The sequence below is a fragment of the Drosophila albomicans genome, chromosome 2R (genome assembly GCF_009650485.2).
Source record: "Drosophila albomicans strain 15112-1751.03 chromosome 2R, ASM965048v2, whole genome shotgun sequence".
Lineage (NCBI taxonomy): Eukaryota > Metazoa > Arthropoda > Insecta > Diptera > Drosophilidae > Drosophila > Drosophila albomicans.
In genome coordinates, this window is record NC_047631.2 from 6,814,578 (window position 1) to 6,828,437 (window position 13,860).

General features: G+C 41.4%; 6 protein-coding genes across 6 annotated transcripts; 3 read left to right on the plus strand and 3 right to left on the minus strand.

Annotated features, from left to right (window-relative positions):
* The first annotated feature begins 59 nt into the window (after positions 1-59).
* On the plus strand, positions 60-1,630 carry LOC117575622 (general odorant-binding protein 84a). The gene is made up of 5 exons (XM_034259898.2): positions 60-239; positions 902-1,123; positions 1,189-1,250; positions 1,314-1,440; positions 1,494-1,630. Exons 1-5 carry the CDS (start codon positions 65-67, stop codon positions 1,586-1,588), a joined length of 681 nt encoding a protein of 226 aa, XP_034115789.1. The 5' UTR covers positions 60-64; the 3' UTR covers positions 1,589-1,630.
* A 78-nt stretch (positions 1,631-1,708) lies between these two features.
* Positions 1,709-2,665, minus strand: LOC117575621 (tRNA-uridine aminocarboxypropyltransferase 2). The gene is made up of 2 exons (XM_034259895.2): positions 2,489-2,665; positions 1,709-2,432 (listed from the first exon to the last, which is right to left on the minus strand). Exons 1-2 carry the CDS (start codon positions 2,575-2,577, stop codon positions 1,733-1,735), a joined length of 789 nt encoding a protein of 262 aa, XP_034115786.1. The 5' UTR covers positions 2,578-2,665; the 3' UTR covers positions 1,709-1,732.
* An 88-nt stretch (positions 2,666-2,753) lies between these two features.
* Positions 2,754-4,647, plus strand: LOC117575618 (serine/threonine-protein kinase 16). The gene is made up of 4 exons (XM_034259892.2): positions 2,754-2,944; positions 3,342-3,936; positions 4,222-4,356; positions 4,422-4,647. The coding sequence occupies exons 1-4, from the start codon at positions 2,835-2,837 to the stop codon at positions 4,536-4,538; spliced, it is 957 nt and encodes a 318-aa protein (XP_034115783.1). The 5' UTR covers positions 2,754-2,834; the 3' UTR covers positions 4,539-4,647.
* Positions 4,582-5,578, minus strand: LOC117575620 (G patch domain-containing protein 11). The gene is made up of 2 exons (XM_034259894.2): positions 5,475-5,578; positions 4,582-5,415 (listed from the first exon to the last, which is right to left on the minus strand). The coding sequence occupies exons 1-2, from the start codon at positions 5,519-5,521 to the stop codon at positions 4,671-4,673; spliced, it is 792 nt and encodes a 263-aa protein (XP_034115785.1). The 5' UTR covers positions 5,522-5,578; the 3' UTR covers positions 4,582-4,670.
* A 226-nt stretch (positions 5,579-5,804) lies between these two features.
* LOC117575612 (nucleolar complex protein 3 homolog) lies at positions 5,805-8,759 on the plus strand. The gene is made up of 4 exons (XM_034259885.2): positions 5,805-5,922; positions 5,984-7,593; positions 7,653-8,273; positions 8,337-8,759. Exons 1-4 carry the CDS (start codon positions 5,914-5,916, stop codon positions 8,569-8,571), a joined length of 2,475 nt encoding a protein of 824 aa, XP_034115776.2. The 5' UTR covers positions 5,805-5,913; the 3' UTR covers positions 8,572-8,759.
* Positions 8,745-11,184, minus strand: LOC117575615 (uncharacterized). The gene is made up of 3 exons (XM_034259889.2): positions 11,098-11,184; positions 10,093-10,133; positions 8,745-10,034 (listed from the first exon to the last, which is right to left on the minus strand). Exons 1-3 carry the CDS (start codon positions 11,129-11,131, stop codon positions 8,913-8,915), a joined length of 1,197 nt encoding a protein of 398 aa, XP_034115780.1. The 5' UTR covers positions 11,132-11,184; the 3' UTR covers positions 8,745-8,912.
* Between the last annotated feature and the right edge of the window lie 2,676 nt (positions 11,185-13,860).

The following is a 13,860-nucleotide window of genomic DNA, read 5'->3' on the forward strand; positions in this document are numbered from 1 at the left end:
TGATCCGTGAGTATAAAAAGAGTCCCCGCTATAGTTCTTTTTAACAGTTTGCCACTTGACATAAATGGCGCATTTTAACTTTTTTATTCTTTTGCTCACTATGAGCTTTTTGTTTTGGAGTGTGTTGAATGGACAAGACGTCCAGCCAGAACCCGATGATCCTGAAGTGCAGCGCGAAAAACATGCTGAATTCTTTGCCGCAAGAAAAGCTTGTGCTCTGGAGTTCTTAGTTCCATACGGTAAGAAATACCAATGGTACAGATAAAAAGAAGAAACAATCAAATTAAAGGATACTTAAATTCATTAAAGATTTTCGCTTAGAATCTGTTTAAGTCCATCCATTAAAAAGTAAACTCAAATACGCATTTTTTTGTTCGATACGACATAAATTAGAGTATTAAGGGAAATCCAAAATAATTTATAAAAAATCTATGAAATTTTCCATAGATTTAAGGATAACATTTTAACCTTATTTGAATTAAAATAGCTTGAGTTATTAGTTCCATACGATAACTAAGTAAAACAAAAACAGAATGATTGATCAGATTAAGATCAATTTCCAAATCAATAAAGAAACTCAATCTATAAACATATTAAAATCAATCTATAGAGATTGCCAGCAATTTAAAGGTTACATTTTAAACTCATTTAAATTCAAAAAAGTCATTTATTCTGATGTTATTTTTGTGGTTCATTGTCTAGATTCTTTCTGTATTGTGTTAATGCATTTAGAATATTAACCAATTTGTTGTCACGCCATTTCCGCAAATATTATTTACTCAATCATGAGGCATTTACCTTAACTGTATATTGGCGTGTATTGTTCAAATCTGTTTACATTTTGCATATAAAAAGCTATCTCCCGTCCCAAGTTGACCAATTGACAAAATGACTTTAAAGTTTCGAATTTGTGTTGCGCTTTTTGCCGTGTTGAGTTTGAGTTGTGTTCAGGCACTGGAGGATCATGCCAAGGATAATGGTGACATATATATTATCAACTACGATAGCTTTGATGGCGATATGGATGACATATCGACCACCACAGAAGCGCCAAGGGATCCCGATTTTATAGATTTTGATGAGGTTATACGCATCTGCAATGCAAGTTTTGTCACGCCTTTGTGTGAGTCTGGGCAGGATTACTTTCCCTACGTCCTCAATTTAAATATATGCAATTACACCTTGCAGCTAATACCATACTGTTCAACACCACGGGCAAGCTGTTGGATGAGAATGACAGGACGAGCATGGTAAATATGATATGAAATGATATTAAAATTTGAACAGGCATTTTTAACTTTGTCATCTCGTAGTGCTATTTCCGTTGCTTCTTTGAAAAGGCAGGATTGATGGACAACTTCAAGTTGAATGTGGAACTGGTGCGCAAGTACTTGTGGCCCGCAACTGGAGATTCCATCGAGCATTGCGAATCGCAGGCCAGTAAGTACAAAGTTATTGGCACACTTTCAAGTTATTAACAATGCCATCTACAGTGGACGAAACCAATGCGTGTGTGCGAGCTTACGCCATCACTCAGTGCATCATGATGCGAGCTCTTACGGATGCCAGGAACAAACCCATGGTCTAAAACTAAAACATACGAAACGACGCTATAAATTACCACATATTTGTGTAGAAAATTACAAATAGTTTATAGTAACTACTAAATATGTATATATATATAAAGCCACGGCAGGGCACAGTGCATTAACTATGGCTATTCAATCAAGTTTCACGAATCCCGCTCCTGACTATGCGACTGTTGCTCCAAAGGAACCGCATTGCTGTAGTTTAGCAACCGACTTAATCGCTTGCCAATGGGCTTAGGATATTGATTAGTTTTCATAAGGAACTCCTTAGATTGATGCTCGACAGCGCCGTTATCCAGCTGATACTTGCACAGCGCATGTAACGGACGCACCAGCAGCTGACGCAGTTCTGGCTGTGATTCCAGTACCGCCAGACATTGCGCTGCCGTCTCCAACGTGCTAAGGCAACCCTCCGTGGGCTGAGTACGAATAATGTAGTCGCTGATACCCACTGCAATGAGCTTGACCTGCCGCAGACGATGCAGTGCCGGACTGCTAGCGTAGATGGCCTTTGCCTGAGGCCAGGTGCCATCGATGAGTACAAGATTGTAGGGTCCTGCGCTACGATCGATGTTCTCTAAGGGAACCGACTCTTTGCTGGGATACAGAAGCAGTGTCTGCGGTGAGTCCAGCAGATGCTGTAGTTCTGCACTGTGACGCGTATTGGGGAATCGCTTGCCCTTGTAGACGACGCATTTACCAGGCTGCAAGCCCAGCTGCAGCATGTGGGCGGTGCGTAGGGAACGCTTCTCCTCGGCAGGATGTTGAAGTATCACAATTTGGGAGTCGACCGCAAGGGGCGGCTGAGGTAGGGCGGAGCACCAGCAGACAACAACGGGTCGCCTATAAAAGGGGATGACATTGATTATCACTTAAGTATTTGTGTGTTTATCACTTACTTGCACTGCTCGCATTTATCGCGCATGTCGGGCGGATCAGCACTAATGCCAATTAATTCCTGCCACGCATCATCCGTTGATATCGTCATTGATTAAATCAAATAATACGTTTAAAAATGCGACAACACAAACACACAATATTGAAGAACTGAGTTGGTTGTTTTCAACCATCTGGCATCGCTGCGCCAACATGCAGCATGTGTTCGAGATAACCACCCTGACTTTGTGAACAGCTGTTTGCTGCTCGTATCAATTGCTGTTGTTGTTGTTGCTCTTGTTAAGTTAGTTTTTTAAGCTTGTGCAGTTAGTTGTGCGATTTTGTAAATTATAAATAAGAGAAAGTAAAATGCAAAGCATCGGATGGACACTGATTATGAAACGTGGCTGCTTTTGCAGCCGAGAAACCCTCAACATCAACGGCTCCCGCTATCGAGTGAAAGAACGTCTCGCCCAAGGGTAATGAACAAAAAAAAAACGGAAAACAAAAATCCAAAACCAAAATGTATTCCACACAAACGAGACTATCCGACTTAGATGTACCCTTTATTTGTTAGTGGACAGCCTAGCTAAAAATAATTTCATTCTAGTACGCGGAAGTTATTAACGTTCCATTTCTTATCGTTATCTCTAAACTCTTCAAATATAGGTTTTCATATAATTTATTCATTTATTTATTTGATAGCTAGTTATACTACCTAATAAGAAATGATAGCAATGGCGGCTTGTGTTTTAATTTCGCATTATGAAGTTACGAAATATACAAATACAATATTACATATTTATTAACAGTAGTGAATTATCTTAACAAAGTATTTGCACTGTATGCTATTATTATTATTGTCATTATCTGCAGCGGTTTCAGCCTGATTGACCTTGCAGAGAATACGACAACGCATCGGTGCTATGCGATAAAGCGAATCACTTGCCACAGCATCGAGGATCAGAATATCGCACTGCGCGAAATCGAGAACTGCCGCAAAATCGACTCGGAGAACGTGATACGCGTCGTGGATTATGAGCTGATTGGCCAGGCTGACATTGTGATAAATACGACGAGCAAGTTGCTCATTGTATTGCCCTACTACAAACATGGCTCGCTTTCGGATCATTTGCAAATGCGAGCCCGCAAACAGGATCACATGCCGGAGGCGCAGATTCTGCAAATCTTCTTGGGTATCTGCGAGGGTCTGCGCGCCATTCACGAAACGAAGCCGGTGCCGCTGGCGCATCGTGATTTGAAAACTGCCAACATCTGTTTATCGGACACATTCGAACCCATCATCGTAGATCTGGGCTCCATGACGGAGGCTCGTCTGCAGATCTGCGGCCAAACAGATGCCCAGCGACTGCAAGACGAGGCCGAGGAGCGCAGCTCAATTGTTTATCGTGCTCCCGAGCTGTTCACGGTCAAGACTTATTGCACCATCGATGAGCGCACAGACATTTGGGTGAGTGCATAACACCTTAGTGCCCAATCTAATAATACAATTCCATTACTGCTACGACGTAATGTAAAATTGAGATGAAAAAATTTAACAATAATGTTTCAATATAGTAATTTAATTTCAAGTTTTATATAAACTGGTTCAGAGACTTAAGGAAAAGGCTGGCAATTATTTCAATAATTTTAAAATTAGCAAATTCATTTTTATCCGATTTTTTTTTTATTTTAATGAGGAACTTTATGGGCACTAGCACTAACAATTAATTTAAAATAATTGGATTGATTGCAGAGTCTTGGATGTGTGCTTTATGCGATGTGTTACTTCAACAGCCCATTCGATCCCATTTATGAGCGTGGCGACAGCGTAGCTTTGGCCGTGCTCAGCGGTAACGTCAACATTCCAGAAGATTCCATATACACGGAGGTAAGAAATTCATTACACTGCACAATAAAGGCTTTTCTACATTTTACTCTCAAACTATTGTACAGGATATGCACGAGCTGATCAAGTATATGTTGCGCATTGATCCCATGGAACGGCCTTTTATCTACAGCATCATTGAACAGACTCACGATCTTATACAGAAACTGGAGGGCCGAGTGTAGCTTGAACCTCAATTCCAACTCAATCTAAGTACACCGCTATACATAACTGTTTTTTGACTACGTTTTATTGTAATATATATAAACATGCACGTATTTTGTGAACTTAACACTACAATTACACTAGACTCTAGATTAATGATCATCACGTGTCAAACCAGGGCAATTGCTGTCCAAATCTTCAGCGTTTTCGTAGTGAGTGCCACACCAATAGCAGAATTGATATGAAGTGCGTAGATAGCTAATTAGTAGATCTAGCTGCTCCTTAGCGCTATACTGCTCCTCCTTTTCCTCTTGCTCCGCCTCTTCGATATCAGTTTCCTCTTCCGTTTTCTCAATGGCCTTGGCAGGCCAGAAGAAGTCCAGTGCTGGCTCTGTAACTCTTGCTGCCAGATCCAACGACTCGCACGTCTGCTGACAGCGCTTTACATCGTAGAGTAGCTTGCGTTCCTCTGCCTTCTGCGTAGCTCGTCGTCGATATGCTTCTGAGCTGAGATCCTCGCCTGAATCAATCCCCGCCTTACGCAGCAAATGTGCTTGTCGCAGTTCCTGCCTCTTAGCTGCCAACTCGGCCATGGCTGCTTCACGTCCCAGTCCACCACGATCGTTTTTAATGCTGATGCCAATGGGTTCGATGCGGGCATCAGCCTGTTTGCCAAGTCCACTACCCGCCTTGTAACCCATTTTGGTTAGCAGCTGGAAGCCCTTGTTGTCTGCAGCAAGTGGCTGGCTTAGTGTCTGTTGGAGACGGCTATTGTCAACTGAAGTCGCTTTGGATGCTTCGCGTTGTCGCTTGTTGCTCTCCGCCTGCTTTGTCTGCACTTCAACTTGACGCTTCTTGACGCGACTGTTTATTAAACTGGGACGTACCTCCTGTAGCCTATTTTAAGTTGTGTAATGTTAGCAAATTCAACAGAGCAGCTTAAATCCCTTGCATACCCAGATAAGAACTTGTCTGACATGTAGTCATCTTCTTCATCGGACATTGCAGAAAATAATAGGCGAATAAAATTGTAAACAAACCGCAGAACAGATGCTTAACACTGAACTGCAATACCTACTATGAATTGCTATCGATAATTGCGATTGTTATTGTCGATAATCCAATGGGATCATTATCAATAAATATAAGTGTTTAGTAATTATTTAAATTATTATGGTGATTAAAAAAAAACAATTCCAAAATAAAATTAATTGAAATAAAAAAAAATTAATTTATTAATAATATATGACAAATAATGAAACTATCGCCTTGATCTGCCATCACTATATAAATGCATCTAGTGGCAACCTCGCAGTTCCATGTGCTCGCGTGTGTTCGAATTGTTAGTAAAATTATAAATAAAATATACGATTTATTAGCTTAAAATAAAATAAAATGGGCACTGTAAGTATAAATTACAACATCAAAGTACTCAACCAGTATGTAAACAATATTGTACTTGTAGAAAAAGGTGAAAATTAGTTCAGTAAAACGTGCCGCACATTTGAAGTCTAAGAAGACGCCGCTGTCCAAGCAACAACAACAAAAGATTAAACAAAAACGCGAGCAATTGAACTCGAAACGTGAGAAAGGGCAGAATATCTTTTCACAAAAGGCACACAAGCGCGACAATCTCGCCCAACGCAAGAAGTACAATAAACAAGCTTCCCTGGGCTTTGTCCCTGGACTAAATGAGGATGAGGATGATGATGAAGGCGGAGACCTGTTGCTGGACAATGTGGCCGATATGTTGGACGGCGATGATTTGGCGTTGCTGCAAGAAAATAAACGCAAGCGAAAGGCAAAGCCAACGGAAGATCAGCAGCTGTCTGTGGGTCTAGAGAAGGCCTATGCAACGGCCACCAAAAAAGAGCAGGCAGCTCAAAAGATTAAAGTCAACTTATTGCCAATTAAATCACGCGATGGAGAGATTATAACACGGACAACAGAGGTCGACTATATACCGAAGCCAAAGCGTAAGGCAGTGGACGAGGAGCATGAAGCCGAAGGGAAAGATGAGGAGGACGAGGATGACGAAGAAGTTTATGAAGACAGTGATGATGATGTGGTCAATGATGCGGCACCCATGCCGAAGCAGAAGCTGATATCAACCACAGACTTGTTGATTGCACGTCAACAGGAGATCGAGCGTCAAAAGTATCGTATTGGCATCATTTGCTCAGGTCTGCTCGAAAAACCCGAAGACAAGATGCGTAACTTCAATGCGCTCTACGAGCTAATGGATGAGAAGAATCGAGCAACTGGCATGGTCAATTTGCTAGCTGTACGCAAGCTAGCGATTGTGTCGGTCACCGAAATATTCAAGGATATTCTGCCCGAGTATCGTGTGGGTCAAGTGGACACCAAGATGCAAACCGTGCGCAAGGCAACATTGGATCGTGTCACATTTGAAAATGCCCTGCTGCAACAGTTCAAAAAGTTTCTACAGAAGCTGGAACAGCTGACAGCGCAGGTGAACAAGAGGGGTGGCCACAAGACGCCACAATCCGTCAAAATGGCCACTGTGGCAGTAGAGTGCATGTGTGAACTTCTGCTTGCCCATCCGTACTTCAATTACGTGCAGAATATTGCCCAACTTTTAGTCTACATGCTCAACTGCAACTACGGTGCGATGCGACAGGCAGTCAATCAATGCTTTCGTACGTTGTTCAGCAATGACAAGCGTCTGGACATGACATTGTTTGTGGTGCGTCGCATCAATCATCTGATTAAGACGAAGCAGAACAATGTGCACTTGGAGTGCATTACTTGTATGATGGGTCTGAAGATAAAGCATGTGAATCTGGATGCTGAAAAAGAGAACGAGCTCAAGCAAAAGAAACTTGAATCGCATCGTCAGCGACTTCTAAGCTTGTCCAAGAAGGAGCGAAAGCGTCGAAAGAAACTTACTGAAGTGAATAGGGAGCTGGATGAGACGCGCGCAGAGGAAAACAAACAGACGAAGCACCACAAGTTGACGGAGATTATCAAAATGGTGTTTACCATTTACTTCCGCGTCCTAAAGAATGATCCCACATCACGTGTGCTGAGTGCCATACTTGAAGGCCTTGCAGAGTAAGTATCCACGCATAAACTTACCTATTGAATAATTTACTGATATATCTTTTTTGTAGGTTTGCGCATGTGATCAATCTGGAGTTCTTTGCCGATCTCATTGACGTGCTGAATCGCATCCTAGAAGAGCAGGACCTTGGTTATCGCGAACAGTTGCATTGTATTCAGACAATTTTCGTTATATTATCTGGTCAAGGCGAGGTATTGAATATCGATCCAATTCGCTTCTATCAACATTTCTATCGCAACATGTTGGTGGTGCAAGCTGGAAAGAATCACGATGATTTTGCAATTATTCTGCGCACCTTGGACGAGGTGTTGGTCAAGCGGCGACGCAACATGAGCCAACAGCGCTTGATGGCATTTGTGAAGCGCCTCTTAACTGGAAGTCTGCATCTCTTACACAACGGCACTCTCGCGACCTTGGGCACAATTAAGCAGACATTCCAGTTAACATCTGTTCTGGATGCATTGCTCGACACGGACACAACGATTGGATCCGGTCGCTATGATCCCGAACTGGACGATCCCGAGTATTGTAATGCCGCAAGCACAGCACTTTATGAACTTACGCTTTTGGGTCGTCATTATCATCCCACAGTACGTCGCATGGCAGCCCATATAGCCAACGGAGTGCCGGCATCAGGAGAAGGCGCACTGCCCACAGACATTGGCAAGCTGTAAGTAACTTCATTTCAATTTGCTACAAATAAATGCATCAAATATTTATTTCTTTTCGTTAGGAATGCGCATGAACTGCTTGCTCAGTACGACAGCACTCAAATGGCTTTTAATCCGACAATTCCGCTGCCCAAACAGGGCGAACCCAAGTTGAGGAAGGGCAAACACTTGTTTATACGGTCCGACTTTAAACAGGATTATGGCAAGTTGCTAAAGGATGCTAAAACGACACGGATCAGTTCCAAAAACGCCTTGCAATTTGATTTTCTAAGCGAACTCAATAAACTAAGTAAATGAATGTTAATTACAATTGGATATTGTACATAATTTTAACTATGGATTGTTGAAGTACGTGAGTTGTACGTTATTTATTTTGTGTACAACTTTGTAGACTAAGCATAAAGTTAAACCTACTCGATTATAAATTTGCTGTAAAAGAAAGAGTAGATATTTTGAAGAAATACAGTTTATATTTTAGCAATGAATACATTTGAATTTAACTACAAATAATGTGGGGAAAATAAGGAGCTCCTGGATGTGGTTGTAGAACATGCTAATAATTATGCTAAGCCTAAGGACGTTGAGTCTATTGTCATTTAACCGGGTACAGAAACAGATTGGGGTCGTCTATTCAACAACTATGTTGCTGGGGCCCGTTGACGTTGTCCAGCGCCTCCTGGTGGCAGATACTCTCGGTTGCCGACTGGCACAACGGGTTGAGCAAAGCTGCCAACAGCATTTTCTGGTAGAATGCCTGTTGCAGTGGCTGCCAGACCAGCAGCAGCTGTGGCTGGAATTATGCGATTTGCTCCCTGATCAGCTACGTTGCTCTGAACACCACTTGGTCGTAAGATGGCACCACCACCGCCATATAAGGATTGCGATTGTGTCGGCGTCGGGGAGGGTGAGGGATACGAGCCACGTGCCGCATTGTAGCCAGCAACTTGAGGTGTTCCTGTAGCACGCAAGCTTCCGCCTGGCGACGAGGATGGAGCAACTGCACCATAGGCTGTGTTGACGGCCTGCTGTCCACCACGATATACGTTGGCATTCAAGTTAACGTTGCTAGAACTGGAGCTACTTCCGCTGTAATCGTAGATGTAAGCGTTGTTGGCATACAAACTTGGCGCAGAGACGCAGTCGTATTGATTCCACCAAACGCAGACCAGAGTCTCCTGGCTAAACACTGTGCCATTGGGGCAGAGAAACGAGTACGTGCGATTAAGGGCGCATATGTGGAAGACCTGACACTGTGCCTCAATGTCAGCATAATAGCCAGGAAGAGGCTGTTGAGCACAATCGAAATTAGTGCGTGGCACTTGCGCATAAACGGGATAATCCACACCAGCAACGCCTGGAATTGCCGAGTAATCGCCATCGGCATCATCATTGTACTCATCGCCTGCGGACGCACGGGATCCCGTCGTGGAAACAGCTGCATTGCCGTACTGCGTCTGTGGTCCGTAAGGACCGCTGCGAGTTGCCGAGGATGCTGTCTGCAGACCTGTGCCCGTTGGACGCCTTGGTAGATTGGCGCTGGCAGCGGCAGGAGCTCCAAAAGCGGTCGTTGCCTGTCCACTGGGTGTATAACCCACCGCTGGCGATGGAAATAATCCCGCTCCATAGGCTGTTGCTGGTGCAGGTGTCAAGGGCAGCGCAGTTCCCGTGGGATAAGTACCAGGTGACAAACGGCCGGCCACAGCTCCTCCTCCTGCCGTGGTTGCCAGCTCGGGACGCACATAATTATAACCACTTTGGCCCTGCGATATAAGTTTAAGTATCAATGGGGTCTCAACTATAGTCTTCATTTAGACTCACCTGTAATTGGGCGTAGCTTCCAGTCCAAAAGAGCAGCAGAACTGCAATAAGTAGAGAAGTCACCATTAAAGCTTTCTAAATGTAAAAATCTGGTCAAGTTCTAATAAAACGCAACGTTCGCTCCGAGTTTGCTTTGATCGAGCCGAGATCACAATTTGAAATGAACTGAGCTGCTGCATCGACAACAGTCGGTCCATGTCCATTTTAGGGCCAAGTACATTGGCCAAGCTGCGATTATTTGCACTGATAGCAAATGCGGACGGCTCTACATTGCGATCTTTATTTATCAGTTTCCTACTCAAGCGTCTGGCACAGTGGTGCAAGTAAAGAATATTCAATGATCAATGATTCTATTTTTTTTTGATTGCAATCAATATTCATTTTTTAAGTGTAGAATATGTTCAATTTTTCAGATCAAATCTATTGTCACTCTAAAAAAAGTTATTGGCAAATTGTCTAGGAAAATTCCAATGTTTCAAGAAAACGAAGTGAGTGAAATGATTTTTAATGATAAATTCAATACTTAAATATTTACTTTTTTTAAGTTATATTAGTGTCTATATATGTACAAGTATTCAAATATTCATTTGCACTTGGTTTAACAATTTAATTGTTGAAGCTAATTTAACCAAGCAACATTGTCTTCTATTACAAATTATTTCGATTCAATTTTTTATTAAAATATGACATTTCAAAGTTAGTTAGGGTTTTCATTTTTCTACCACTGTGCAACTACGAAACGAACGCACTGCAACATCAATTGGCTGCCAAGAATTGCAGCTATTGCCATTGCTAGTGCTTGTGGCCAAAAAGAAGACGCATGCCTCGTAAATATGCAAGGCAGCAAAAACTTAGGCAGACAGACGCCCACACAAAGAGAATCAGTAGCAGTCTCTCCAAAGGAAGTGCTAATAATGATGAGGCGGTCGGTCACTCTTGAGTTACGCGCCAGCGTTGAGCTTTTTCTGACCGACCCTGAGGAACAGTTGGGTTTGGTTAACTCACCTGCCAAGGCGGCTGTGTAGCGTTGTATCAGCATGACGAAAGATGATTTTTTTGTGTAATGTTATTTGAATTCCTGATGATCCTTGCGACTTGCCTGTGAGCTGTTCCACTCGTTAGAACAAACTGCAAGCTTAGCGAGACCGGTAAGAGGCATTTATAGATGATATTCTGAGCTTCTAAGCTAGGCAACGCTGCATCTTTGCGAGATTTATGTTTATGTGGCAGCTGCCCAAGCCAACACGAGAAGCAAATAGACAGATATTCGTCAACAGTTCGTCAGTTTCGTGTTTGTGCTTGCGCTTTACTAAATTTATGACACTGGAATATCCATTGTTGCGAGCGCTGGCCAGTTATCAGAATACATATATCTGAGTGACGATCCTAGCTTCGAATATTGCGCATGTTCCCCCTACGTATACGTAATATTTCGCTTCGTTACGTATATGCAATTTAATTAAATATATTCAAAATGTATTACATTTCAAGTGCAATGCAATTGAAATCAGTTGCTCTGTCCTTGACTACTGCCAACCGACAATATACGTTCAAATTTTTGTAAATGTATGCAACACAAAATGACAAAAATATTTAAATTGTACCTGATTACATGATCTTTTTTGTCTTTTGTTCTACTTGACCTTTCCCGCTTCTTTGTGCAAGTATTTACAATCGAAATAGTGCTATGTTCTTGTATGCTTTTCGATTATCCATGCTGAGTTATTTAATGGTTATTGATTTATTGTAAATGGAAATTTAACTGCAGTGTCTTGGCTAATCATTGTATGAGGCTTAATAATGCATTATTGAGGCCGCTATGTTTGCTATCTCCTTCATAGAAATCATAACATATTCCTATACACATTATGCATTGCTAATGTTTTTTCTTAGGAAAAGCCACAGCCGAGAGGGTTCGACTTAAGATACATACTTAGTACCTATTTAAATAGAATTAAACAAAATTTGTTCGCTTGAAGCAAATAAATTCTTTGATACTCTTACCATTCGAATGGTAAAGAGCTGTATTTTCTTAAAATATACCGAATATACTACAAAATACTAAAAATATACCAAATGGTATATTTGGTATATCGACATAGTACCGTATTCAAAATATACCATAGACGGCAAAATTTTCAGATTGTCAGCCAAAGCAACTCAGACCCCCAGTAAGTACCCTGCAGTTCTGAGCGCTAGTTCGTTGCTGGTGAAATAAGCGCTTACCAGGAGCCAGTCACTACTTACAAAGTGGCGTCTAGCCATGCATTTCTTAATTTCCGTTTTTGTATGAAATGTCCGCAAATAGGGTCAATCGCCACCGCCTCGATTACCACGAACTAGTGAAATAGTGCAACATATTAGGGTCAGTAAAATAAGTGCTTACATTAGACCCCATGGAACGGCCGGTAAAATAAGTGCTTACATGGGACCCCATTGAAGGGTCGGTAAAATAAGTGCTTACATCGGACCCCATAGAGGGGTCGGCCATTATAAATTTAAAAAAAATTTACAATTACAATTACAGTTTTTGTTTAATTTTATTTTTTCTTTATTTTAATAATAATACTTTTATTACTTTAAGGCTGATGTCAAAGTGCGCGCGAGAAGCGAAGCGAAGCGATGCGAGAAGCGATGAGCAAAGCGAGAAGATGTCAGAGTGAGAGCTTTGCAAGAGCGAGCTACATTGTTCTATTTTTCAGTTATTAATATGATGGTGATGGATTCGGACGAAGATTTTTTTGCTTCAAGTGCAACACTTAATTTTGTTTAAAAAAAAAGTGGCGTCCACCCGCTTAACTGCAGTAGAAACGAAAAAGTAGAAAGGAAAAAGAGTTCAAAAATTTATATAATGACTTGAGAAACCACCCAGAAAAGTTTTTTTTAACTATTCAAGGATGTATATTTCGATTTTTGACTATATATTAAATAAAATTAGTAGTCGGCTGGAGAAGCGTTGGCCAAATTTTGAAAATAAGCGGTAATTAAATCACAGAATGCAACAAAACAATCGTACGCTCTGAGAGAGTTGAAGCGATAAAGCAGGTTGCAAACTGCTCTCTCGCTTTGCTCTCGCTTTCTCGCTTGAACTCGCAACTCGCTTCGCTCTCACTCTGTCATCTTTCGAGCGATTGCATATAAAAAAGGTTGCAGTGGTTTATCGCTCGTTCTCGCCCAATATTATCGCATCGCTTCTCGCTCGCACTCTGACATCAGCCTAAGGCACCTTGAGTTTTAAAATATCGTTTTTTTTTTTTTTTGGAGCTGCAAGGCTAATCTCAACTGGTCCTCAGTTATTGAATCTGGAAATAAAAAGGATTCAAAAAGTTTTAATAGATTGAAGTGGATAATAATTATTAAATAATTATCTTTTAAAATACTCACCGATCATAACACCAAAGAAATTGTCTTCTTTTTTTGGGCCGCATTCCCCTGTCATTATTTCCATAACGTAGATTTTCTGTCATAATTTCCACTTCCTCTTCTTTAGGCACATTGTCGCTTTCCACTGTAGAACTATGCATTATACTAACTGCTTGATATTCTCTTATTATCTGTTTATTTAATATTTTACACATTAAACATATAATGCATACATAAATTATTTTTTAAGTAACTCACCTAATAATTGATCGCGGATCCGCTTTGCACTTCTCAACTCAAATGCTTGCAATAATTTCATCATCTAGGAAACACAGCTGTGTTTGAGTAAAAGAGTAGCACAAAATAAAACAAAGACGCGTAAACAAACAGCGATGTAAAGCATAA